Here is a 25,973-nt window from a genome sequence, read left to right as displayed (position 1 = left end):
TTAGGTACCCCAAGGAAAAAACCTGTTTGTTGTTAGCGTAGAATTAATTCTGAAAAACAAAACAGAATCTCTTAGTGGCTTGCTGGACTCATCTTATATCCCTCCTCCTTTTTTTTTTTTTAAGCAACTGTATCGGAAAAAACCTGGAATGACAATGTCTTGTGCCAAATTACCTCAAAATATTTCCAAAAATAGATACAGAGATATTTCGCCTTGTAAGTATCTACCATCTCTGTTTTGTTCAGTTTAATTTTTTTAGTATAGCTTTATCAAAACATTCTTTTAAATTTTTTTCAGATGATGCTACACGGGTCATTTTAAAGGGTAATGAAGACTATATCAATGCAAATTACATAAATGTAAGTTTATTTTTATTATACCTTTGTCATTGGGAATAAGAGGGACCACTATAAACTTTGAGGTTCCTTTTAACCTTGAGAATATTAACACTTTCAGATATTGAAATTTAGTTATAAAATTAATGTTAAAGAAATAGTTGGTACTGGCATATTAGCATATACATAGAGCAGTGGAATAGAATAGTCCAGAAATAGGCTGAAATAATTTTTAGACTTTTATTTATGGTAGAGATGACCTTTTAAATCATTGAAGATAAAAATAGATTATCTAGTGAATGGGTTGAGTAATATATCTAGATATAATCTAGAATATATCATTGTAAGGAGGTTTTCCTTCCCTTCTAGTGGGATAAAGGGATTACTAACTTCTCTTCTTAACTCTGTAATGTAGAAAATTTCAAACATATAAAAGTAGAAGAAAAGTAAAATGAACCTTCATATATACATCACTCAGCTCAACAGTTGTCGCCTACTCATGCCCCCACACATCCAGATTGTTTGAAACAGATCTATGTTTCATATCATTTATCTATAAAGACTTCACCTACTCACTCTTAATGTAGCGTATTTTAGATGTGTCAAAATATAAATGTTAAAAAATGGAATCATGAAAATACTTGGAGGAAATCTATGAGAATGGCTTAAAATCTCAGAAAGGAAAAGACTTTTCTAAGTTTAGAATCTTGTCTAAACTCACAAAAAGAAAAGTGCAAATCAAAACTGGAAGGAATTACTGTTTTGCACCTATTAGATTTGAAATATCAAAGAGTGTGATAATATCATTTACAAGTTGAAATCTTGGGGTCAAATATACTTTAGGATTCAGAATTTTTTTGGATTTTTTTAAAGATTATTCAGTGCCTGTTTCATAGACTGTAATACGTAATATCCCTAGCAGACTATGAGACATTACCCTGTAATCAGTGTATTGATACTCAATAGCAAACCATTGGTACTCCCACTGAGTGGGACTTGTAAAGACTATAAGTAGTCTTAGATTAGTCAGATATTGCTGTCAGATGAGTCCAGATTAGGTCAGGTGTACCCAAAAAAGGACAAATTTACACTTCACAGCACTGGGAGTTTCAGAATTGTGGATGAGGGATTATCATATATTAAGGAGACTGTCAGGGAACAAGCATTCCTCATACATTGTTGGTAGAAGTATAAATGGGTATACCCTCTTCAGAGAGGTAACTAAGAAAAGTGTTAAGTTCACAAAAAGTATTCCGTACAGCTTTGTTTATGATAGCAAATAGATTACCAGCAACTTAAGTGTTCGTTAAATAAATTATGGTATACACAGAGCCATTAAAAAAAATAAAACTTTATGTACTAATCTGACATCTCAAAGATAAAGCAGAAAAAGAGAAACAAGGTGCAGAACAACATTATAAGCTACCTTTTATATTTTACAGAAAACAGAGTTTTGCATCTACATTTGTGTGTTGTATATAGAGTATCTTTGAAAGGATATATTAGAAATTGGAAAAAAGGATTGCTTTCTTGGGTATGACTTGGAGGCTGGGATAGGAAGGGAGACCTTTTTCTCTATTCACCGTTGGTATTCTTCCAGTGCCATGGTACATGTGTCACCTTTTCTTCTTCTCATTAAGTCTCAAAATGTAGTAAGATGATGACTCATCTTCCCCAAATTCTCATGATCTTACTCTTCCTGAAAATAATGTATTTAAAATATTTTTTACTATCTTTTTATATGTATATGTATGTATACAGAATTTGTAAAGTCTGAACTAAAACAAATGGCAGTATTTTTGCTCCTTGCAAATTTTACCAATAAGGTGTTTAGAGACAAGTATTTTTATTTCTATACCAACTCTCTGCATGTAAAACAGGGTTTCCTGTAAAGCTGCTCTTAAATCTGTAAGAGTGCTTTGGAAAATATTTAACTTTCTGTTTCCAATAATTAAAAGATAAATATGTATAACTACTGAGAAATTTCTTCTACAGATAAAGAAATTATTAAAGATAGGGGTTTTTTTTTTCTTTTTCAAATTTTTATTTAAATTCTAGTTAGTTAACATATAGTATAATATTGGTTTCAGGAGTAGAATTTAGCAATTCATCACTTACATACAACACCCTGTCCTCATCGTAATGAGTGCCCTCCTTAATACGCGTCACTCATTTAGCCCCTCCCCCACTTCCCTCCCTCCATGGACCCTCAATTCTCTATCATTAAAAGTCTCTTACGGTTCGTTTCCCTCTCTCTTTTCCCTTTTTAAAGATATCATTGGTAAAGGCTTATTTTACTGATTTTGCAGTTTATTTAGATTAGTTGTATTCAGTTATTATTTGGTGGATGATTTTCATATACTTGATCATAGCAAAAAATAATAATGTAAAACACTTGAATTTTGTGTCCTTTGCTTTTTTAGATGGAAATACCTTCTTCTAGCATTATAAATCAGTATATTGCTTGTCAAGGGCCATTACCACACACTTGTACAGATTTCTGGCAAATGACTTGGGAACAAGGCTCCTCTATGGTTGTAATGTTGACCACACAAGTTGAACGTGGCAGAGTAAGTCATACTTGAATCTTACACATTGCTTGGGCTTTTTTCTTTCTTCCTCCCCCCCCTTGGGCTTTTTTCAACTTACATTGCATATATGGTCAAAATATTCACATTGGGGGTGCCTGGGTGGCACAGTGGTTAAGCGTCTGCCTTCAGCTCAGGGCGTGATCCCGGCATTGTGGGATCGAGCCCAACATCAGGCTCCTCCGCTGTGAGCCTGCTTCTTCCTCTCCCACTCCCCCTGCTTGTATTCCCTCTCTCGCTGGCTGTCTCTATCTCTGTCAAATAAATAAATAAAATCTTAAAAAAAAAAAATTCACATTGATTTAGTCTTTTTTGTAACCTTTAACTTTCTTGTGGTGTTATTAAAATCATAGTGACTAACACATAATAAATGTGATATGTGTTAGCTACTATTATTATCAGTTACTATCTAAGTGAATTAAAATGTATTTGATAAAGGATTTGTATGTAGAATATATAAAGAACTCCTACAACTCAACAATGAAATGCTAAATACCCAATTTAAAAATGGCCGAACGTTCTGAGTACATGTTTCTCAAGAGAAGACATTTAAATGGCCAGCAATATCATGTAAAGATGCTCAGCATCATTTTGTCACCAGAGAAATGCAAAGTCAAAACCACAAAGAGAGGGATACCTGGTTGGCTCAGTTAGTCAGTCATCTGCCTTCCACTTAGGTCATGATCCCAGGGTCCTGGGATCAAGTCCCTCGTCAGGCTCCTTGCTCAGTAGGGAGCCTGCTTCTCCCTCTCCCTCTGCCTGCTGCTCCCCCTGCTTGTGCTCACTCTCTGTCTCTCTGACAAATAAATAAATAAATAAAATTTTTAAAAAACACACACAAAGAGATGGCACTTCATATCCAGTAGGATGGCTAAAATAAAAATGACAGATAATACTAAGTGTTGACAGTGATGTGGGAAAAATGGAACGCTCCTATACTGCTGATAGATTTGTAAAATGATGCAGCCACTTTAGGAAACTGTCAGTTCTTCAAAAGGCTAACCATAGAGTTAATAACTCAGTAGTTTCACTCCTTGGTGGACCCAGGAAAAATGAAAACATATGTCGACACAAAAACTTGTACACAAATGTTCATAACAACATTAGTCGTAATCGCCAAAAGGTGGAAACAACTGAAATACAACAAAAAAATGTGGGGTAATCATATAGTTGTATATCATTTGGCAGTAAAAAGAAATGAGGAAATGGTCCATGCTACAACCTTAGAAACCATTATGCTGAGTGAACAAAGGCAGTCACCAGAGACCACATACTATGTGATTCCATTATCTGAAGTGTCCAGAGTAGGCAAATTCATAGAGGACAGGAAGCGGATTAATGCTTGCCTAGGTCCAGAGTGAGAGAAGAGGTTGGGATAGAGGAACACACAGTGATTATTAATGGGTATGGAACTTCTTTGGGGAGTGAAAAAATGTTCTTAAAGTGATTGTGCTGAGAGTTGTACAGTTCTGAAGACAATTGTGTGCTCTAAATGGGTAAATTGTATGGTGTATGAATTGTATGACACTAAAGCTGTTTTTTTTAAATATCCTAATTATGAATAAATAGATTGGCATTTTAGTTAGAGATTCTTTCTCGTTGTTAACTTAAATCTAAAAATATATTGAATTTAGTGCACCTTTTTGCCACTCTCATAGTAGTAAATGATTCGGGCAAGAATTAATCAACAATGGTAAAACATTGGGTGAAAACTTGTAATAAACAGGATATTTGCAGTCTCTAAATATATCCAAACAGATTATTATTACAAAGAGAAAAAAAATGATGAAGAAATTTTAATAGTTGGCAGATCCAGGTGAAGGATATATGAGGGTTCATCAAATTATTCTTGTAACTTCTGTAGGCTTGAAAGTTTTTAAAAACTGAGACGTTTTAAAATTGGAGACCCTAAGTTATATATTTTTCTTAAATCTATTGATGTCAGGTTAAGTGTCACCAGTATTGGCCAGAACCCACAGGAAGTTCATCCTATGGATGCTATCAAGTCACTTGCCACTCAGAAGAAGGAAATACAGCATATATCTTCAGGAAGATGACACTATTTAACCAAGAGGTAGGAAGGCAGTATATCCATCCATTCAGTAGAATGGTTATGTTCAAGGTAAAAACTTTGAAAGCTGAAAATGTTTTGAGTCCTGGTTACTAGGAAATAATATTTTAAAAATGCTGAATTTGCTTCATTGGAATGCTTTGGAATCTTATGAAGTATATTCTCCTACTATATTAAATGTATTTTCAATTTCTCTAGGTAAATATGGTCAGTAAAAAAAAAGATTGTAGTAAATAATACTACTCTTAATATTTTGCCTAGTCACAAAAATTATGCCAGGGTTGTGTTTGATTTCTTCCTGCTAGTAATATCAATAAAGTATTTGAGTACATCTGTGGAAATACAAAGAATAATTGAGAGCTATCAAATTATTTTCCTTTTTGTAAAAGGGTAAAGGAGTACAATTTCACAGTCTCCCCAGTATTAAGAAGGAAAAGATTGTAGGCAGGATCCTCTGACAGCAGACAGATTATAGCTTTGTAATTGCTAGTTCCTTCTGCTACCTGGGTCACTCCTCTTTGGCTTCCAAATCGAGAGCCAGAAGTGGAAACTGATTAGTAAATGATGGCTCAGTAACTCAGTTGGAAGATGTGTGTAGAGCGTGGCATGTTGCCAGTCTTGTCAAGCTGTTAAAGATAGTACACCCCACTTTCACTGCCTACAGCTAGATATTCCCCTGTAGCCACCTTTGGTTTTGAAGGGGGCTTGAAGAAGAAAAAAGTAATTGCTAGAGAAGAGCAGATACCACATGCTTTGAGTACCCATGCCTATCCCATCAGTGGTTGAGCCTTTGGAAATGAAAGCTTCATATCCCCCTCCCCATCCCACTCCACCTCCCTGTGTATGAATAAAGGAGCCCAACAAGACAGAGCTTTACTGACCTAAAGGGAAGAAGCTTTACTGACCCAAGGGGATTTATAGTAAAAGTATCTGGTACTGAATAAAGCTAAGTTACAAGACATAAAAAATTAAATTTTCAAAATCTTCTGGACTAGAGATTCCATCAGAATGGATTTAGGGCTTGTGTAGCTCATGGTCCAGTGTAACAAGGTAAGTTAGAAAGATATTTCTTCATTTTCCCAAATGGGTATGAAAGACTGTATATTGGCCATATAAAATAATATTTATCTCTTCAGCATAATCTCTTTATGCTCCACCTATAGGTTACCTGTGGCAGTTTATAAACTTACAGTGGCTTTTCTTTGCAAACCCTGAGCACCTTAGAACTATGCCAAGACACAAATTAGTTTTTAAAGTTTGAGACAAATATAATTGGGAAAATACATTTGCTTACATACCAAATACATATATACATGGATGGACAGACAGACATACCCCAGAATGTAATAAATATCCATTTAACATTACCCATTCTTGTAATTATTGATACCATTAAATTCTTTCAACAATAATAATCAAAGGTAGTCTGTATTAGATACCTTCAATTCATTTCACAGGGTTCTTAAAAATTAGTTATACTGAGATCTCTTTGGGAATTCGTTCATTAGTCCTTTTCTTAATTACCTTGTACTTTAATGGTCTTTTCTGGAAGTCCCCTTTAATGTAAATGACAATAACCAGATTTCATAGTGTTGAATGACCATAGCTACCAGTTTTTGAAAATATGATTCTTAATAGCTGATTGGGTGATTTAGATGAATCCTTTCAACACAAGACTATCCTTTTGAGGTATAGATGTTATTTTATTTTTATTTTTCAGTTGAAGAAAATAAGGCTCAAAAAAAATATTAAGTGCCTTAACCAGCAGAGGCAATATTTAAACCAAGATGTATAAATCCAGTAATAATACCTTTCTCTATTTTACTGACTCTTGGCTCCCAAAAAAGAATTAAGCCTTGATTTGACTTTATGTTTTGTGATCTCCGGTTTTTAATCTACATTTATTTTGAAATTTCATTTTCCTAATTTCCATGATTTCACTGTGTTTTTCAGAATTAGCCCAACTTTGCTTGAATATTCAAATTTTTTCTCTACCATTTTTGCTCACCAAACACTTTTTTAGTTTTCTTTAAACATTTCTCTGTATCTTTGTTTTTGCCTATTTATATGATTGTCATCTGAAAAATACAAATGCAGAAATTTAGTTACAAGAAGAGTAGTGATCCAAGTAGCCGACACTTAATGGATACAACTGTTTCTATAAAATGGTTTCTTTCTTTTTCATTGAAATTTTGGGTTTATTGAATTTATACATTATTTTGGGGGGGTAGCGGGAGTAGTTTCTTTTGCTTTTCTTCTAAAATTAAAAAGACACATAAGAAGTGCACGTATTGCATGGTGCACTGGGTGTTATATGCAAGTAATGAATCATGGAACTTTACATCAAAAACTAGGAATGTACTGTATGGTGACTAACATAATATAATAAAAAATTATTATATAAAAAAAGACACAAATATTTATGTTTATATTTTAAAGATAATTCCTAAGTTAAGGTGTATAATTTTTCATTTACACTTAGAAAAATGAGAGTCGTCAACTCACTCAGATCCAGTACATAGCCTGGCCTGACCATGGAGTTCCTGATGATTCAAGTGACTTTCTGGATTTTGTTGGTCATGTACGAAATAAGAGGGCTGGCAAGGAAGAACCTATTGTTGTTCATTGCAGGTATTCTATTTTCTGTCTTTTATGATTGAATAGTTGACCTGATAAGTCACTTTTAAAAGGGAATGTGTATTTTATTTTGTCCTTAAGTTGTGATCATCACTGTGGTAATTAGAGGGAATCCAAAGCTCTGATCTGAAGCTGGAAGGCAAAGGGTATGTTAACATAGGATTGTCAGATTCTTTATCATAGGAAGTAAAAATAATACTTCATTGACTGACTCTTAGAAACTTATCTTTTTCATAGTTTAACATCTCAGACATTGGGTGTCTTACAATGGATGGTATCTTAGATTTGATGAAATCCAATATCGCAGGCATTCAGTTGCAGCCTAAGGTTTAGATTTCCTCCTCCCAGCAGTGTACTCCCTCTCTCCAAGTGCCCTACCCAATACCACCACAGGATATGCCACTCCCAGGAGCTCCAGGTGAACATGTAGTCTACCCTTTCTTCCTTTCGTACTCAGGCCTGTTCTGCCTTCTGAAGGGCCAAATAAAATGACTCCAGCCTTCACTGCCATAGACCCAGATTAGGAAACTGAAATTATCTTCTCCTTATCCTAGCCACTTCTGTTATTAAAGTGATTTATTCAGAAGCTGCATCGAATCCTCTGAATAAATAAATAAAGGTATCTCCTCATCCTTAAACTTTCCAGCACTTTTTTAAGAGCAGACTTTCAAATCATCAAAACAGATTGTAGACCAAATGTCTGAGAGGCAACGTGGCAGGATCGATGAACACATTTGGCCATTTCATATCCTAAGTCCCCAACAGCTGCTATAGCTATTTTGTTCACAAAGAATACTTCAAAAAGTTGTTCTTGACTATCCTAGTTCTAAAATTCAGTCAAAATTAAATTTACTTTTAAAAACCAAAATGAGTGTGGAAAATATTGTCGTCTTTTGTGCATTTGTTAATGATTTATTATTGTAATTTTGTTATTTTGCATTTTCTTTCTTTTTTTTTTTTTAAAGATTTTATTTATTTATCAGAGGGAGAGAGAGCACAAGCAGGGTGAGCAGCAGGCAGAGGGAGAAGCAGGCTCCTGAACAAGGAGCCCAGTGTGGGACTCGATCCCAGGACCCTGGAATCATGCATGACCTGAGCCAAAGGCAAATGCTTAACCAACTGAGCCACCCGGCGACCCGAATTTTTATTTTTATTTTTATTTTATTTATTTATTTATTTATTTATTTATTTATTTATTTATTTATTTATTTATTTATTTATTTATTTAAGATTTTCATTATTTGAGAGAGAGAGAGTAGAAGTAGGGGGAGGGCCAAAGGGACAAGCAGACTCCCCACTGAGTGGGGAGCCTGATGTGGTACTCCATCCCAGGTCACTGAGATCATAACTGGAGTGCAAGTCAGCCACTTATGACTGAGCCACCCAGGTGCCCCATTAATTTTGCATTTTATTTATTTATTTATTTTTTAAGATTTTATTTATTTATTCGACAGAGATAGAGACAGCCAGGGAGAGAGGGAACACAAGCAGGGGGAGTGGGAGAGGAAGAAGCAGGAGGAGGAGCCTGATGTGGGGCTCGATCCCATAACGGCCAGGATCACGCCCTGAGCCGAAGGCAGACGCTTAACTGCTGTGCCACCCAGGCGCCCCTAATTTTGCATTTTAAAGGGAGGCTGCTCCAATAAGCTTATATACCTTGTTCAGATTTTAAAAACTGAAGTGTAATTCTTTTAAAGTAAGGGGTAGATACAAACCATTTAATCTGTATTAAGTGTAAAATGTTTTTCAATTTTCAAAGTATTTTTTAGTTGGTTTTTTACTTTTGTAATATAAAACTTTTAATTAAAATCAAATTATTCTTCTACTGTATTATATCTCAGTACTCTAATTTACTGCACAAAAGCCACAAGAAGTTTAACAGAATAGTATCAATGAAACTGTCCCTTGTCTTTTTTAGTGCTGGAATTGGAAGAACTGGGGTTCTTATTACTATGGAAACAGCCATGTGTCTCATTGAATGCAATCAACCAGTTTATCCACTAGACATTGTAAGAACAATGAGAGATCAGCGAGCCATGATGATCCAAACACCTGTAAGTATTGCACTTCATGTTTCATATGTGTATTCTCAATATGATGATTTCTGTTATCCATGTATATGGCAAACCATATTTTTGTCTTTTTAATTCCGTGACAGGAGCCAATAATCCCTAGCACTGTGGTTGGCGAATATTGCCTATACGCCAAATCTGGCCTGTACTTGTTTTTGTAAATAAAGTTTTATTGGAATACAGCCATGCCCATTTGTTTATATATTGTCTGTGACTGCTCTCAAACTAAAATACCAGAGTTGAGAAGTTGTAACAGGCACCATAGGATTTGCAAAACCTAAAATATTTACTAACTGGTCTTTTACAGAAACTGTTTGCTAGTACCACCTTATATTAATTCTTGAGTGCTTAAACAAGTACAGAGGAGAACTTTCCCTCTGTTAGTCAGGTGGGACGCCAAGAACAATAGCATCCCTGAACTGGAGAATCTTGGTAGACCTGTTCTTGATGAAACAGCTGTGGTGAAATCACCTTCTTTTTAACATAAGAATTTGAATTGCAACAACAACAACAAAAGTCATGGAAATCAAGCTACTAGCTTATTGTATTCTACACAGACTCTGAATTATATTCCAGGAATCAAAAGAGGAATCATGGAAATTTGATGTTAAGATTATTTTTTATATTAAGGCATGGTGAAATGTTAGCAGTGTTGGTGTCATTGAGGTTACTGAAGTGAATTAACCTATATGACCTAATAAATGCCTGTCATTTTTTTTTTAGCTTTTAATTATAGAAAATTTCAAACATACACAAAAGTAGACAATACAATAAAACGAACACTATGTTGGGTACTGAGACCCAACAACATGTGCCATATTGTTTCATCTATACTGTCACCTACTCTCCTGGTATTTGAAGCAAATCCTAAACATCAGATCATTTTGTCTATAAATATCTCAGTGTGTATCTCTAAAAGATAAGAAGTGGTTTTTCTTCTAAAAAAAAATCATAAGCCATTATCACATGTAAGTATAATTAACAATTTCTTAATGTTATCAAATAATCTATAGTCAGATTTCCATTTGTCTCATATAAATTGTATCTTTTTTTATTTTAGAACAGCTTTATTGAAATATAATTCACATACCACAAAATTCACTCTTTTAAAGTGTACAATTCAGTGGTTTTTAGTATATCGCGGAGTTTTGCAGCCATCACTATCTAATTTTAGAACATTTCATCACTTCAAAAAGAAACCCCATACCTATTTTCCCTCATACAGTCTCCAACCTCCCCTCCACCCAGTCCTAATAAGGCAACCACTAATCTACTTTCTGTCTCAGGCTTACCTGTTCTGGACCTTTCATATACATGAAATCATACAATTTGGTATTCTATGTAATTGGCTTCTTTAATTAACATAATATTAACAATTTATCCATTCTGTAGCTTGTATCAGTACTTCATTTCTCTCTCTCTCTTTTTTTGGGGTGTTGCTGAATAATATTCCATTGTATTTTATTTATCCATTCATCTATTTATGGGCATTTAAATCATTTCAACTTCTTTGGTATTATGAATAATGGTACCATAAACATTTGTGTATATGTTTTTATGTGAATATGTTTTCATTTTTCTTGGGTATATACCCAGAAAAGGAATTGCTGGGTCATATGGTAACCCTGTTAAAACTTTTGAGGAACTGCCAGACTGTTTCCAAAGTGTCTATACCATTTTACAGTTCCGCTGACAGTGCGTGTAGGTTCCATTTTCTCCATGTTGTTGTCAACATGTGTTATTATGTCTTTTTTTTTTTTGAACTTTAATCTCTATGTCACCATGGGGCTTGAACTCATAACCCAGAGATCAAGAGTCACATGTTCCACTGACTGAGCCAGCCAGGCACCCCTATTCTATTTTAGCCATCCTACTGAACATAAAATTGTATCTTGTTATGGTTTTGATTTGCATTTCCTTAATAACTAATGATATCAAGCATTTTTTCATGTGTTTATTGGCCATTCATCTGTGTATCTTGGAAACTGTCCAAATCTTTTGCCTCTTTTTTTGGAAGATTTTATTTTTGGGATACTTGGGTGGCTCAGTTGGTGAAGCTTCTGCCTTTGGCTTAGGTCATGATCCCAGGGTCCTGGGATCAAGTCCTGCATCGGGCTCCCTGCTCAGTGGGGAGCCTGCTTCTTCCTCTCCCTGCTGCTCCTCCTGTTTGTGCTCTCTCTCTCTCTCTCTATAAATAAGTAAAATCTTAAAAAAAAAAAAAAGATGTTATTTTTAAGTAATCTCTATATCCAATGTGGGGCTCAAACTTAAAAACTCCAAGATCAAGAGTCACATGCTCTACCAACTGAGCCAGCCAGGTGCTCCTTGACCTTTTTCCAATTTGTTTTTTTGGTTTTTGGTTTTTTTTGTCATTTTATTGTTGACTTGTAAGACTTCTTTATGTTGACTTCTTTATATTCTCTGAATACAAGTGTCTTGTAGATCTCTGTTTTGCAAATGTTTTCTTCCATGCTGTTCTTTCACTTTCTTAGGTCATTTGTAGCACAGAAGTTTTTAATTGTGATGAAGTCTAGTTTATATATTTTTTTAATCACATGTATTTTTGGTGTCATATCTAAGAAATCATTGCCTAAACACAAGGTCGCAAAGGCTTATTCCTTTGTTTTCTTCCAAGAGTTTCATAGCCTTGGTGTCACTTCATACGTCCGGTTTATTTTGAGTTAATTTTTACATATAGTTTGAGGTAGGGTTCCAGTTTTATTCTTCTCCATGTGGACATCCAGTTGTCTCGACTCCATTTGTTGAAAAGACCATTCTGTTGTGTCTCTGTGCCGCTTGTCAAAAATCAGTTGACCACAAATATAAGGGTTTATTTCTGGACTTGCAACTCTTCCATTGATGTGTATGCTTTTTCTTATACTAGTACCATATTGTCTTGATTACTGTAGTTTTGTAATAAAATTTGAAGTCAGGAAGTATGATTCTCCCAACTCTTTTCCTCTTTTTCAAGACTATTCTGGCTATTCAGAGTCCCTTGCATTTCCATATGAATTGTAGAATTAGTTTGTTCTCTCTGCAAAAAAAGCAAGATATGGATTGCATTAAATCTATCTATCCTTTTTGGAGAGTGTTGCTATCTTAATGAATTTCGTCTTCCAAACCAAGAATACAAAATGTCTTTCCATTTACTTATGTCTTCTTAAATTTTTTTGAGTGATGTGTTACAGTTTTCAGTGTGCAAGTCTTGCAGTTTTTTTATCAAATTTATTCTTAAGTTTTTTAGTCTTTTTGGTGCTGTTTTAAGGGAAAATGTTTTCTTAATTTCATTTTTGGATGAACCTCCAGTATGATGTTAAATAAAACCTCCAGTATGATGTTAAATAAAGTGGTAAGCCAAACATCTTGTCTTGTTCCTGGTCTTAGGGAGATAGCTTCCAGTTTTTCACTTACTAAGTATCTTCTTAGGCGTGCTTTTTATCAGGTTGAGAAAGTTCGCTCTGTTACAAGTTTGTTGAGTATTTTTATCATGAAAAGGTGTTCGGTTTTGTCAAATGCTTTTTCTATATCTATTGAAATGATTGTGGTTTTCGTCTTTTAGTCTTTCGTTGTTGTATATTATATTAATTTCGATGTTAGACTAACCTGCATTCCTGGGATAAATTTTACTTGGACGTAGTATACAGTTTTTTTATATGATGCTTGATTTGATTCGCTAGTATTTTCTTGAGGTTTTTGTCTCTATATTCACACATAATGCATTTTTAATTATAGTAAAATACACAGCATAAAATGTACCATCTTAGCCATTTTTAAGTATACAGTTCAGTAGTGTTAAGTATATTCACACTGTTGGGTAACCTACCTCCACCACTTTTTCATCTTGCAAAACTAAAACTCTTTACCCATTAAACAATAATTTTCCATATCCCTCTCTTCCCATCCCCCGGCAACCAGCATTCTACTTTCTGTTTCTATGAATTTGACTACTCTAGGTGCCTCATATAAGTAGATTCATACAGTTTTTGTTTTTTTGTGACTGGCTTATCTCAGCATAATATTTTCAAGGTTCATCCGTGTTGTAGCATGTGTAAGAATTTACTTTCTTTAAGGCTGAAAAATACTTCGTTGTGTATAGACCACATTTTGTTTATCCTTTCATCTGCCAACGGACATTTGGGTTGTTGCCACCCTTTGGTTATTGTGAATAATTCTGCTATGATCCCTGATGTATGAATGTCTCTTTGAGATCTTGTTTTCAATTCTTTTATATATATATACATACATACATACCCAGAAGTCATATTTTGGATTATATCATACATAATGAGTTTTTGGTTTTGTTTTTACTGTTTGTATAACAAGTTAGGATTCAGATGCAATTCACAAATACTGATTGGTTTATGTCTCCTAAATCTCTTTTAAACTATCACTTCTTCCTGCATCTCTTTTTTTTCTTGCAGCTTATTTGATGAACAAACTGAGTATTCTCTGTATTTCCTAAAAGTGGTAAATGGGTCTGTAAACCTCAACAAATTAGGTGATATTCTGTTCTTTCAAGAGACACTTAATGTCTGGTTGTCTTTCTTTTTATGATGTTAGTAGCTTTGGGTGGGAGTGCCTGCATCATTAACTGATGGGGCTTGAAGCGTGGTGATAGTCTGTTATTCTTTCTTCCTTCCTTCCTTCCTTCCTTCCTTCCTTCCTTCCTTCCTTTCTTTTTCTTTCTTTCTTTCTTTCTTTCTTTCTTTCTTTCTTTCTTTCTTTCTCTCTCTCTCTCTCCCTTTTTTCTTTCTTTCTTTCTTTCTTTCTTTCTTTCTTTCTTTCTTTCTCTCTCTCTCTCTCTCCCTTTCTTTCTTTCTTTCTTTCTTTCTTTCTTTCTTTCTCTCTCTCTCTCTCTCTCTTTCTTTCTTTCTTTCTCTCTCTCCCTTTCTTTCTTTCTTTCTTTCTTTCTTTTCTTTCTTTCTTTCTTTCTTTCTTTCTTTCTTTCTTTTCTTTTCTTTCTTTTCTTTCTTTCTTTCTTTCCTGTAGTACTTCTTTCTTTAAAGAGAAACTTTTCATCTGCTGTTGGTTAACCAACAGGCAGTGGTACATAAGGCAGTATAGGAAAAGCAAGATAAACACTTAATGCTTTCCCTTTATAATTTTTCAATATAAGGAGTTGGTTCACTTGCCTCTTCCATTGGTGACCTCATACTTTTGTTTGTTTTGATATTATTCTGAAATTATGGATTTAAACATATGTGATATGTTTCAATCCACTCTAGTTATTTTTTTTAACGATGCCTAAACTGTCCCACTTTGGGCCAGCAGGAACCTATTCAGGCTTGCTCCTAAGCTTTTTTTGTCAAGACCCTAGTAATGGATAGCTTCTTTGCTATTAGTAAAGATATCCAGGCCTCAGCTTGTACTTTTTCTCCCTCATCACCAGTTTTAGAATCCATAATTTCCCCAAAAAAGTACTGGTTTTTGGTTTTTGGTTTTTGAGAAATTACTTTAGGGACCACCTTCGGAGCAGTAGTAGGTGTTTTTATTGCCGTTCGGTTGGTGTTAGTATTTGTCTCTAGAAATCTTATTGCCAGAGTTAAGAAAACAAACTTATGAGTTAATACTAATGCTTCCAATACAAATTTAGGACCACAGTGTTTTTAGTTAATGTGGTCTACTTTATATATGTTATGCCCATTCATCTTTAACAAGAATAATATTTCTCTACAATACCAGCAGTGGAGGATTTAGACTATCACAAATACTCATTTGTTTTATTACACATGACATAACAGTCTCAGAATAACAAAACTAACACTAATGCCACGAACAAAATAGTCACTAAAAAGAATTTTCAGTTTTTTCCACTTTTTGGATATATTCTACGAGATGCTCATATAAATAGCTCCTCTCTGTGTGCTTATGCTGTCAACTAGATAGACACATTGATTCATTTCATGTCATTTTCAACTTATGGAGATTTTTTAAATTAATGTTCTAATTATGGGGTATATTTATGTGGTTCCAAAGTAAAATCTATGAGAGAAGGAAATATATTCAATGAAGTCTAGTCTCTGCCCCTCTCCTGCACTCTATTCCGTCTGTCCCTTTATAGGAAACCATGTTTTAATGATTTGTCCTTCCCTTTTTTATAACCTATATATTGAGATAGATATTTGTATTCCTCCGCCCTTTTCTTTTATAAAGAGAATATAGTGTGTGCACTTTTCTCTGCCATGCTGTTTTGACTGAACAAGATATTCTGGGGGACGCCTGGGTAGATCAGTCAGTTAAGCGTCTGCCTTCGGCTCAGGTCATGATCTCAGGGTCCTGGGATCGAACCCTGCATCAGGCTCCCTGTTCAGCGGGGAGTGTGCTTCTCCCTCTTACCCTCCCCCTGCTCATGCTCTCTCTTCTCTCTCCCTCTCTCTCTAAGTAAGAAACCTTTTAAAATCCTTTTTAAAAAAACAGCAAGATATTCTGGAATTATTTTACAGTGATCCTTCCCCTCCCAACCTTCCTCCACATATTCCCATGTGAGAATGTGCCACTTATTACTCACCCAGGCCCTTCTGGTAGCCATTTGGATTGTCCCTACCCTTCGTTGTTATAAATACTCTAGCAACAAATAGCCTTATTTATGAATGTATGTTTTCAATTTCTTTTTCTAGTTTATCTTTGGATAGATTCCTAGATGGGATTGCTGGGTGAAAGGTAAATTAGCGTAATTTTATTAGATGCTGCCAAATTGTAGTATTTTACATCCCTACTAGCAATGTATGAGTGTGTTACCAACAAAATATGTTGTCAGACTTTTTTATTTTTTGCCATTCTCTTGGTGAAAAATGGTATCTTTGTGCAGTTTTACTTTGCCTTTCTTTTATAAGCAAGCCGAGTGAGATGTTTTTCTTTTTTTGTTGTTGTTCTCTAGTTTTCTGATCAATTCTATTCTTTCTATTTTTCAGAGTCAGTACAGATTTGTATGTGAAGCTATTTTGAAAGTTTATGAAGAAGGATTTGTTAAACCCTTAACGACATCATCAAATAAATAAGAAAGCAAAAGTCTGGGACATGTGTCAGAAAACTGCTTTCTGTTATATTCACTGTGCCATAATTCTGCGTGCAGGAAATGGCATTTAGACAAAACAAATGAAGAACTAACAAGAACTGAAAACTTCAGCACTGTTGCACTTTATGTTTAAGAAAATGTCACTCTCTCAAAATCTGTAATTCACATGTTTGAAGACTATTTCATGCTTTGCTCCGAACAAATAGTGAATAACTGAGTATGTTCAGGGTAATTTATGAAATTTGTGGTGGCGCCATGCAGTCCCCTTCTGGTAGAATTGCCACAAACAAGGCTCTGAATTCTCATCATCTCTGTTATACACCTGTATCTTGAAAGCAAAAAGAAGTAAACATCAGGAGTCAGCTCTGGTGTTACCCAGTGATTCATGTACTTATTACTATACTGGTTAACCAGATTTTTATTTTTTAAATTTAGCAATATCATTCTCAATATTAGCCAGTACACTGCCTATGGATGCAGCACATCTTTCCCTGTACTCCCCCTGTAGAGACCTGCTGTTCATGAGAAGAAAGATGGAATTTGCTTTTCCCAGGAAATGCTGCACATTGTCCATTTACCAGCATCTTCTAGAAAGTATAAATATGAATCTACAAATTTTCTTGAATTTAATAATGTAACTTATATTTATCATAAGGTTGGCTTATTCCAAATCATGTGATTTCACATACTTGATGTAAAGGAATGCATGCATTGTGTCTTAACCCCTTAAGTGCCTTGAGACGTCTTTGTATGTCTAATGAAAAGGCACTCATTTGACCCCACTAGGAGGTATGTATATTGTACATTTACGTTTTTATGCATTTTGAATCAGTTCACATTTTAAAACATAGCTTCTTGTATGAAGAGTTATGCAGTCAAAAAAGGGTATGGAAATTCTATTTCTTACTCAATTTTCCTGTATTTTGCCACAAGAAGCAAAGATAATTTGTGTTCTACTGAGTGAGCGCGCTGCTGCTATGAAATTGTCAAAAATCTGCTCATGCCTTTCCTGAGGGACAAGGGTTACAATGTAGCAGCTCAAGTCGAAAGATGCTTTATTATTCAAATTTTCTATTTATTTTATCCCTGACTTTAGAAATGGCACCTAATATGCACATTAAAGTTAAACATATTCATATTTTCAGCTAAAGTTAGAGCAATTCATTGTGATTTATTTCTCTCAGTGTCTAAATTGTTACTCTAAAGCATTCATTTCAAGCTTTGTTCACACTGGTCTGTTGGTTGGGATACTTCAAACAAGGAATGAAATGTTATTGACTTACTTCTAAATGTAATCCCTCAGTAACTGAAATGAGGGTTTTGCTGTCATTTTTTGCATACAATTAAATTAATCCAGTTTATATATACTTACTAAGTTATAAGCATGTTCATGTGGAGTTTTGAGTGTCCAGCCTGATGGAGGATCTGATTCCCTTTAAGGATGTGTATATTTTCCTCTTCAGGATTTTTTTTAAGTCTAGAGAGATAGAACTTTAAAATTGCCCAGTTTTAATATCAGTGGAAATTTGCTCACCTATTGAAATGTTATGTTACACAATTATATGGATTATGGTTAAAACAGATTCATTTCCTAGTAGTTTCCTAATACTTCTGTGGAGTCTTGATAAAACTTAGAGTTGAATAGTTTTGGAATGCCATTTATGAGGGGGGGAGAATGTACATTTAAAAATCTTCAGTGTAATTGAAATGATGTTATTTCAAATATTCAGAATCCATAATAATAAATTTTAGGAAGTTAAGCCCTAAACATTAATAGCCAAGATATCAAATAAATTATTATAATCAAATACTTTGATTTTTTAAAGAGAAAAGTAATATAACCTTTATGTCAGAGAGAAATTCTCCTATCCCTGGATTTCACAGCCAAGAAAGTATAAATTAGTAAATAACTATAGTCTTATTTGAACATTCCATTCTCTACCAATAGATAAGTATAATTTAGGCCGCTATATGACATCATGATAAGTTGAAAAGTGAACAAGTAAAATCCTGTTGGGGGTCTACATAATTAATAACTGTTTTGACAGTTTTTACCTGAATTAAAATCTGTTTTAATTGTGTGGAAAGAATATGACAACCATAAATTAAAAAGATGAAACACTTGTATAGATAGAAACAGATAAATGTCATGGTTGGTATGTTCTTTAACTTACAGTTTTGTTTACACTTCTGAGATAAACTAGTAATTTGTTGGCAATGAGCACTGTTGCCTTTTTTAATCATTAATTCCAGTCTTTAAATGATAAATATTAGAAGTTTAGAATTACATTTACATTTCTCATAATAGGAATTTTCATCTGGGAGCTACCCTCTGTCAGTATATGTATGTACAGAAAAGATGCTTTTTTAAAGACATATTAGGATCTTAAATTTAAAATTATCCTTCACAGCTTCTTAAAATGGATATGCTAATTATGCTTCTCTGTTCACCCAACAGGTAAGACTTTATCCATTACACCTAGGAATTTTTTAACCTGTTTATCAATCTAAGTAGAGTTCTAGGAATAATCCTAGCTTTAATATGCCAAGTAGTTCTAGATTCCATTCATATCAGTGTAATATGGTGTAATAAAATGTCAAACTTCTTGTATCTAAACTACTCTCCCCCTCCTCCCATAACTCCCCTGTTCGCTCACCCCCCCCCCCCCCACACACACTCTAGAAGTCAATGCTGACTGTTATTCTTACAAGTGGAAATAGGTACTGGTGAATCAAGGGGCTTTGTAAATGCTAAGAAATGTTTGTGAAAACCTTTCCTCTCTGATTTAAAATGGTTTTACCATGTTCATTTCAGATGCTTTATTGAGCATCAGATTTGTGTCAGCGCTGTGTACATAGCATGAAGAGTAGACTTCACATTCACAAGAAGAACTGGTAGTATTTGTTAAACAAGTGCATCCGTTCAAAATAGAGGCTGAGTAAACAGTGTAAGAAAAACTTCCTTTGTGTGGCCTGCTAGCACAAGTAGGAAGGGGGAAGGGGTTGATCGTTTTGATGAAGAGTAAAGAGAAAATTTATATATAAAAACTGACTTCAAACTTTCAAAGGTATGGTAAGCCATTAAGACACACACTTTTGTGTGTTTATATATTTGTGTGTTTCGTAAAGGCTGATGCTAGCAGGGGTAAAGGATTATTTTAACTATAGAGTCGTTTATAATCTGTTGGCAGATCTGATCAGGTCTAATCAGGTATTTGAGCAAAAGTCTCCTGTCTCCACTAGAAATACTCTAACTTAAGAGCTGAAAGGAACTTGAATGATTTTATCTAATCTCACCTTCTCCTATTATTTTAGGCAACATATATGAATATCATAAATTCTTGTGAATTTTTGTCTGTTTCAGCTCAAGAATTATACTCAGGCAGTGTTTTCATGTAATAACTACGATGACCTTAGAAGATGTCACTTAATTTAGAAAATAAGTAGGCTTTAAAAGGTGATCCTAATTAGGACCCTGACTCAGTTTGCTAGTCATGCTTCCCTGATAGAACATAAGCTTTTGTAAAGTATTTAGGCTGATAACACATGCAGTATGAAAACATTCTGAAATGTAAATTAGAAGACTAATTTTTAAAAGCACTTAAAACATAGAACTAGAATTTAGAATATATGTCCACTTAAATGATTTATGTTCAGAATGTGAACATGTAGTAGAATTAAAAGCATTACTTATTTTATAATCTTATCAGCAAGAAAGAAAGAAACAAGAATTTTTAACAATGTTCTATTTAATACCTGTGGTTTGAATATTTAAGATACTCTGATAGTAAGGTTGCCAAAGTAGTTTTGAATTCATAAAAATTATTTATACCACAATAAGGTGGGATATGTTTACATCTCTTATTTTGTAGTTTAGGTGAATTTACATTTAAGTCACTTAGAGTAAATACATTATGGTAAATATTTGTTGGAATAAACATCTCTTAATAATATGACATGAAAAAGATGAATTATGTCACAGCTGGCTTTTATGCCACATCAACAAAGTAACTATATTATCATTGCTTACTTCCCGCATTTGCTTTAGCTGTCCAACCACAATTTCTGTAGTCATTTGTGTGTGTGTGTGTGTGTGTGTGTGTGTGTGTGTGTGTGTGTGTTGTTTCCTCCAAGTAAAACAGTTACGTTATTAAAACCCACTGGATTTTTCTTAAATATCAGAATTACTGATCTGTTGGCCAAGATTTATCGGTGTCTCAGTGTGATCACAACATAAGTTATAGCAACTGTTTTATAAAATTCTTAGTGAATTGTATAGCTACTAAGGAATTTACATAACAATAAAAACATTTTTGAGAGCTATCTGCTAACAGATAAGTTCAGCAATTTTATAAAGAGCCCATGAAATTAATCCCTAAAATGTATTGTTGGGGTTCAGCTTACTTTACAATATCTACAACTATTAACATAATTTTTTATTATATCTTGACTTCATTTTTTTTTCTGACTTAATATTTCTGAGTAGCAATTAGTACAGTAAGCCTTTGAGTGTTATCAAAAACAAGTCCTCTATCAGCCAGAAACTAGACGTTTTAATCTTGGTGAAGTTGTCCTGGGTAGACACCAAATAGTTATTTCTGTGTCCATTTCTAAATTTGCTGCTACTTATTTGTATGTTTTTCTACTGCAGTTTACTGTTGATTTCTGAAGTTTTATAGTCATTGTTATTTTTATTTTAGCAATCCAAGCTAAATGGGCAGCCAGAAGTAATATCTACTGGGGTGCAATCCATCAACATTGACTAGATGTGTTTCAATGCATAAAGGAGAAAACCAATTTTTTTTTATTTGCAAAGTAAGAGGTATTAGCAATATTGCAAGTTAAAGACTACAATTTTAGTTGGAAGTCCTAATGTTTAACTTCCTGAAACCTTTTAAAATTTCCAGTAAAAGAATGAAAGTGTTTTAAAAGCCTTGTGCTCATAGAAGTTTCAGTTAAGCACTGTAGAATTTTCCTACTTATTGTTGTGTAAATGATAGAGAAAATATTTTTCTATGGACAAGAGATTGAAACTGTTAACTTCTTTTACTTCATTGTGTAAAAAAAATGATATTTGTATGTCTTTCATGCTGTAAAAAAAATGAATGTATCTTTGAAATGTTATTAGAATTATGACTTGATTCTAAGGATACTCTTTGTTTAAAAAAGTCAGCAAGGGATTGAAAACAAGGAAAGGAAGAGTGTATTCTACTTCATTATATAAATGCAATTTTAGAAGAAAAATGTAATATTCATTATAAACAAGAGCAATCATTACTGAAGCATATTTCAAATATAATGTACATTCTTTTTCACTTTGTTTTGTTTTAGCTTTAGAACAGAAAATTTCAAGAAAATTTGTGCTTACTATTTTTAAGTGTAAAATAATTGTAGACTTCTGGAGTATGGAAGGGTGTTTTCGTGTGAGGGTAAACATTCTGCTGCGTGTGTTTACCATGAGGGAGCGTTCTCAGGCATTGTCAACTGTGGCAGCCACAAATGAGGACATCGCTGTGAGTGTGACTTTGGTGAAGCCAGAAATCTGTGCCTCAGATTTACTACAGTAAATATGTGCAGAGGCCCCTGACAAATAGTTTTGCCTTTTTATTATCTGTATCTTGGACGGATAAGACCACTGAGCCCAGTTTTGACTTGTGACAGTGGTGTCTTAGAGGCTTCAGGGTTTATTCAGCCGAACAACAGCAAAAACCCTACATTTTTAACCATTGTTTAGGCATGATTAATTTGTTCAACAGTCTCTTTAAAGGGTAGTATTTATTTATTAATTATCACTTGTTAAACTTGACTCAATGGGGCCTTCATTATTTTGACTCCTGCTACCATCCCTCCAACTTTTAAAAGTCATTAATTTCATTTTATAGTAGTCTTTGTGAAGTAAATACCCCAAACAACTACAAGGTGGTATTTTTCTTTACTAGATTTTTTTTTTAACTGTTGTTGAGAGATTACTATCAGGCCCCCTCAACCCTGAGAGTTTCCAAAATTTAGTAAGTATTACTTGTGCCATCTTGCTAAATGAAGTTATCACCATAAAGTCATCAAGGAGGATCAGCCCGGTTTACAATCTTAAACCCAAATAGGTGCTGATGTTTGATGTCCCCAAATACACTGTAGTCACAATTGAGCCCATTTTACCTTTTATTTAAAAGCAGCTTTTTGGTTTTTGCTCCTGAGTTGTTGTGTTGCAATTTCTTGCCTTCCCTGGCACGGAAATTTTCAGTCCAGTTCTGGAATTCTATGGCACCCATCTTTTCCAACCCTTTGGTGAGTTCACAAAATCATCCAGTCTTTCTTGTATCCTGTAGAATAGGTCAAATTTCAATGCTGAAATGATTTCTTGAATTTTAAATAGTAGCACTTTATTTCATGCTTACTACTGACTTAATTTATACATTTAAAAATAAAATCTAGGAGTTTTGTAAATATGGGAAAAACTTTATTAGTATGTAGAGCTCATTGGATTGGACCCAAGTAAAATGCTTTACAGTGATCTCTTAATCTTTTGATATTTAAAAGGTAACTTGGGTGATTGTAGCTTTGCCACTTTTCTGTAATTTATTTAGTACAGTAAAGACTACCCAGTTGATTGTCTTGCTGGACTCTAAGTTCTCTCAGCTTGCTTCAACCAGGTTTGGTTTACAGTTATCATTTCTGCTTTGCATTTTTTGTACATTACATGAATACTTGGAAATCCATTTGTTTGGTTTTAAGTCGTAGGTAGGGGTTAAGTCAATACTGCGCCACAAGTAAGTTGAAGAGGGCAAAGTCCTGACACTTTATATACATGTCAAGGGGCAGGATTTAAGACACTAAAAACAGTTTACATTAAGCTGTTTCATTTTCTATCATTAGAATATATGTGCTTAAAAAAAATAAAAACTGTCCACCCAGTGTTCTCACAGCATCAGGACATTGCAGTTACGATCCATATTGTAATCTTTTCAAATGAGAAAAGCTAGTCTTTATTTTCTACAGTGTAGGCTTAATTTTAGGACAGATAATTTACTATATACTCATCAGTGATATTTTTAAGTAGTTTTACAAATAATTATTTCTATGTAGAGGGTGTATTAATTTGGGATTTTTTTTTCTTGTAACAGGTGCTATATGTAAATATGAAGGGCGAAAAGTCACTTAGTTAAAAGTCTAGTTTATTTCATAATTAAAATATAATTTTGCATTTCTGCTGTCATTTCACGTTTGATTGTACTGAACTAGTAGCAAAATGGAATTAGCCCCTTAATTTTTTAAACTATCTTCCCCCATTTCACAAAAATAGCTCTTTCCATATGGTTTGTTTCCATAAATAAGAGGCAGAGAAGCTTAGGTTTCATTTAAAATGTGTAAGCTTGAATTTGGTCAACACTGGATAATTTGAAGTCATACTCTGCATCTGTCACTGCGGCTTACTGTATGCTTGAAAGGCCTTGTGTGTTTGTCTTAATTTCAGTGAAAAATTAGAATTCCTGCAGTTTATTCATGTAAAAAAAATCTATGAATACTAACAGCAGACAGGATAAAAATGCCGATTTGCATTAAAACTGTTTTAGTCCTAAGAGCGATTTATGTTACGTGAAATGCTATTACACATATTTTGTTGGCCATATTTCATTTTGATTGAAAAATAGTTGTTCAGGTACAAACGTGAAACTAGCTGTGACTTTTAATTGTTCAATTGCAAAATAAAGATGTGCTTTAGTAATTTAAAGTGTAGGAGTTTTGAAGATTATTTTTTGTTGTTGGGCTTGTCTAACAATGGTTATATTCATTAATGGGTGATCAGAAGGACCTGGGAGGTGCTAAGTGCAAAGTTTATCTCTAGAATTCCTAGTTCACTAGTGGCTGTATGTGGGGAGGAGGTGGGATTATTAAGTAAGGAACCAAAAGGGATTTAGAGGATTAAAGAATGAGGAAATACTCCTTCACTGTGACCACTGCTTGACTCCTCTCTTCTCCCAGCACCAGCCCCTCTTCTGGTATTCCTAACATAAGATCTAGTCCCAGTAAGGGACCTTCCTAAATTCCATATTGATGGCCTTTGCTTATTTTTATATCAGGTTGTTTAATGTTTTATTCATATGAGATGTTGGAAATTAAATTGTCACTTGACAATAATATATATTTATATGTTGCAAACCCTTTTTCTTAACGGTGTTTGACTTTATTCTTTTGAGGGGTTGCAGAGACATGACATTTTTTAATAATTTTATTAACATATCAGTCTTCTCCTTAATGACTTGAGAGTTTGGGGTATGCCTGCAAAAGCTTTTCTCTAATCCCTATTAGCATTCAATCTGTGACTGAAAGCTCCCTTAACCACCATCCAAGTAACCCACTCAGACTGGCACCCAGCTTTCCAGTCTTTTTTTTTTTTTTTTTTTTGGTCAGAGAATAAGCAGGGGGAGTGGAATGCGGAGGGAGATGCAAGCTCCCCACTGAGCAAGGAGCCCATGTGGGACTTGATCCCAGGACCCTGACCTGAGCTGAAGGCAGACGCTTAACCAGCTGAGCCACCCAGGCGTCCCTCTGCTTTTCGGTCTTGTTCTCTCCTTGCCACCACTGACTGCTCTTAATCATGCCAGAGCTCTTTTGGTTCCAATTAAATTGTAAGCTTACTAAAATTAGTTGTGTTTATTTGCTAACCTATACACACAAATTTATGTTCATTATATCACTTAATTATATGTTATATAAGCCAGTGAAATGTGAGAGAAACAAGAAGGTTGGGTTTTTGCAAAAGCCTTATGGTGTCATTAAAACTTTATTAAATTCTTTAAACCTGATTAAAAATAGGTATGAGCAAGACAACTATGAGAGACTAACAAATGATGTATTTGAAAAACTAAGAGAAAAAAATAGATGATGCACTTGGGGTCTGTTTTTTTTGCAACAGAGATTAAGGGACTATAATTGGGCTCAAACCCAAAGTAAAAGATGCTGGTCCTACATAAAAAGAATTACAAATGAATATATATTTATCTGTCTTAAGCTAAAACAAAATGCGTGTGTTTTTTTATTTCTCCTTTAAATGTTTTTCATTTGGGGCGCCTGGGTGGCACAGCGGTTAAGCATCTGCCTTCGGCTCAGGGCGTGATCCTGGCGTTATGGGATCGAGCCCCACATCAGGCTCCTCCGCTATGAGCCTGCTTCTTCCTCTCCCACTCCCCCTGCTTGTGTTCCCTCTCTCGCTGGCTGTCTCTATCTCTGTCGAATAAATAAATAAAATCTTTAAAA

The 25,973-nt window shown here is 34.3% G+C and overlaps 1 protein-coding gene across 15 annotated transcripts in view; it reads left to right on the top strand.

Moving 5' to 3' along the window:
• PTPN4 (protein tyrosine phosphatase non-receptor type 4) overlaps nt 1-24,447 on the top strand; it is a 206,984-nt gene extending 182,537 nt beyond the window's left edge. For all 15 annotated transcript variants that reach the window (XM_045804102.2, XM_045804104.2, XM_045804108.2 and 12 more), the window contains 7 exons: nt 125-215; nt 298-359; nt 2,759-2,905; nt 4,869-4,997; nt 7,477-7,625; nt 9,550-9,685; nt 16,615-24,447. In XM_045804102.2, coding sequence (XP_045660058.1) covers nt 125-215; nt 298-359; nt 2,759-2,905; nt 4,869-4,997; nt 7,477-7,625; nt 9,550-9,685; nt 16,615-16,701 — 801 coding nt within the window. In that variant the 3' untranslated portion in view covers nt 16,702-24,447. The remainder of the gene's footprint in view (nt 1-124; nt 216-297; nt 360-2,758; nt 2,906-4,868; nt 4,998-7,476; nt 7,626-9,549; nt 9,686-16,614) is intronic.
• The last annotated feature ends 1,526 nt before the right edge of the window (nt 24,448-25,973 follow it).

This window comes from Ursus americanus, chromosome 1 (genome assembly GCF_024610735.1).
Source record: "Ursus americanus isolate L20-20 chromosome 1, mUrsAme1.1.p, whole genome shotgun sequence".
NCBI lineage: Eukaryota > Metazoa > Chordata > Mammalia > Carnivora > Ursidae > Ursus > Ursus americanus.
The sequence above is the reverse complement of the archived record's forward strand: the minus strand, read 5'-3'. Positions and strand labels throughout refer to the sequence as shown.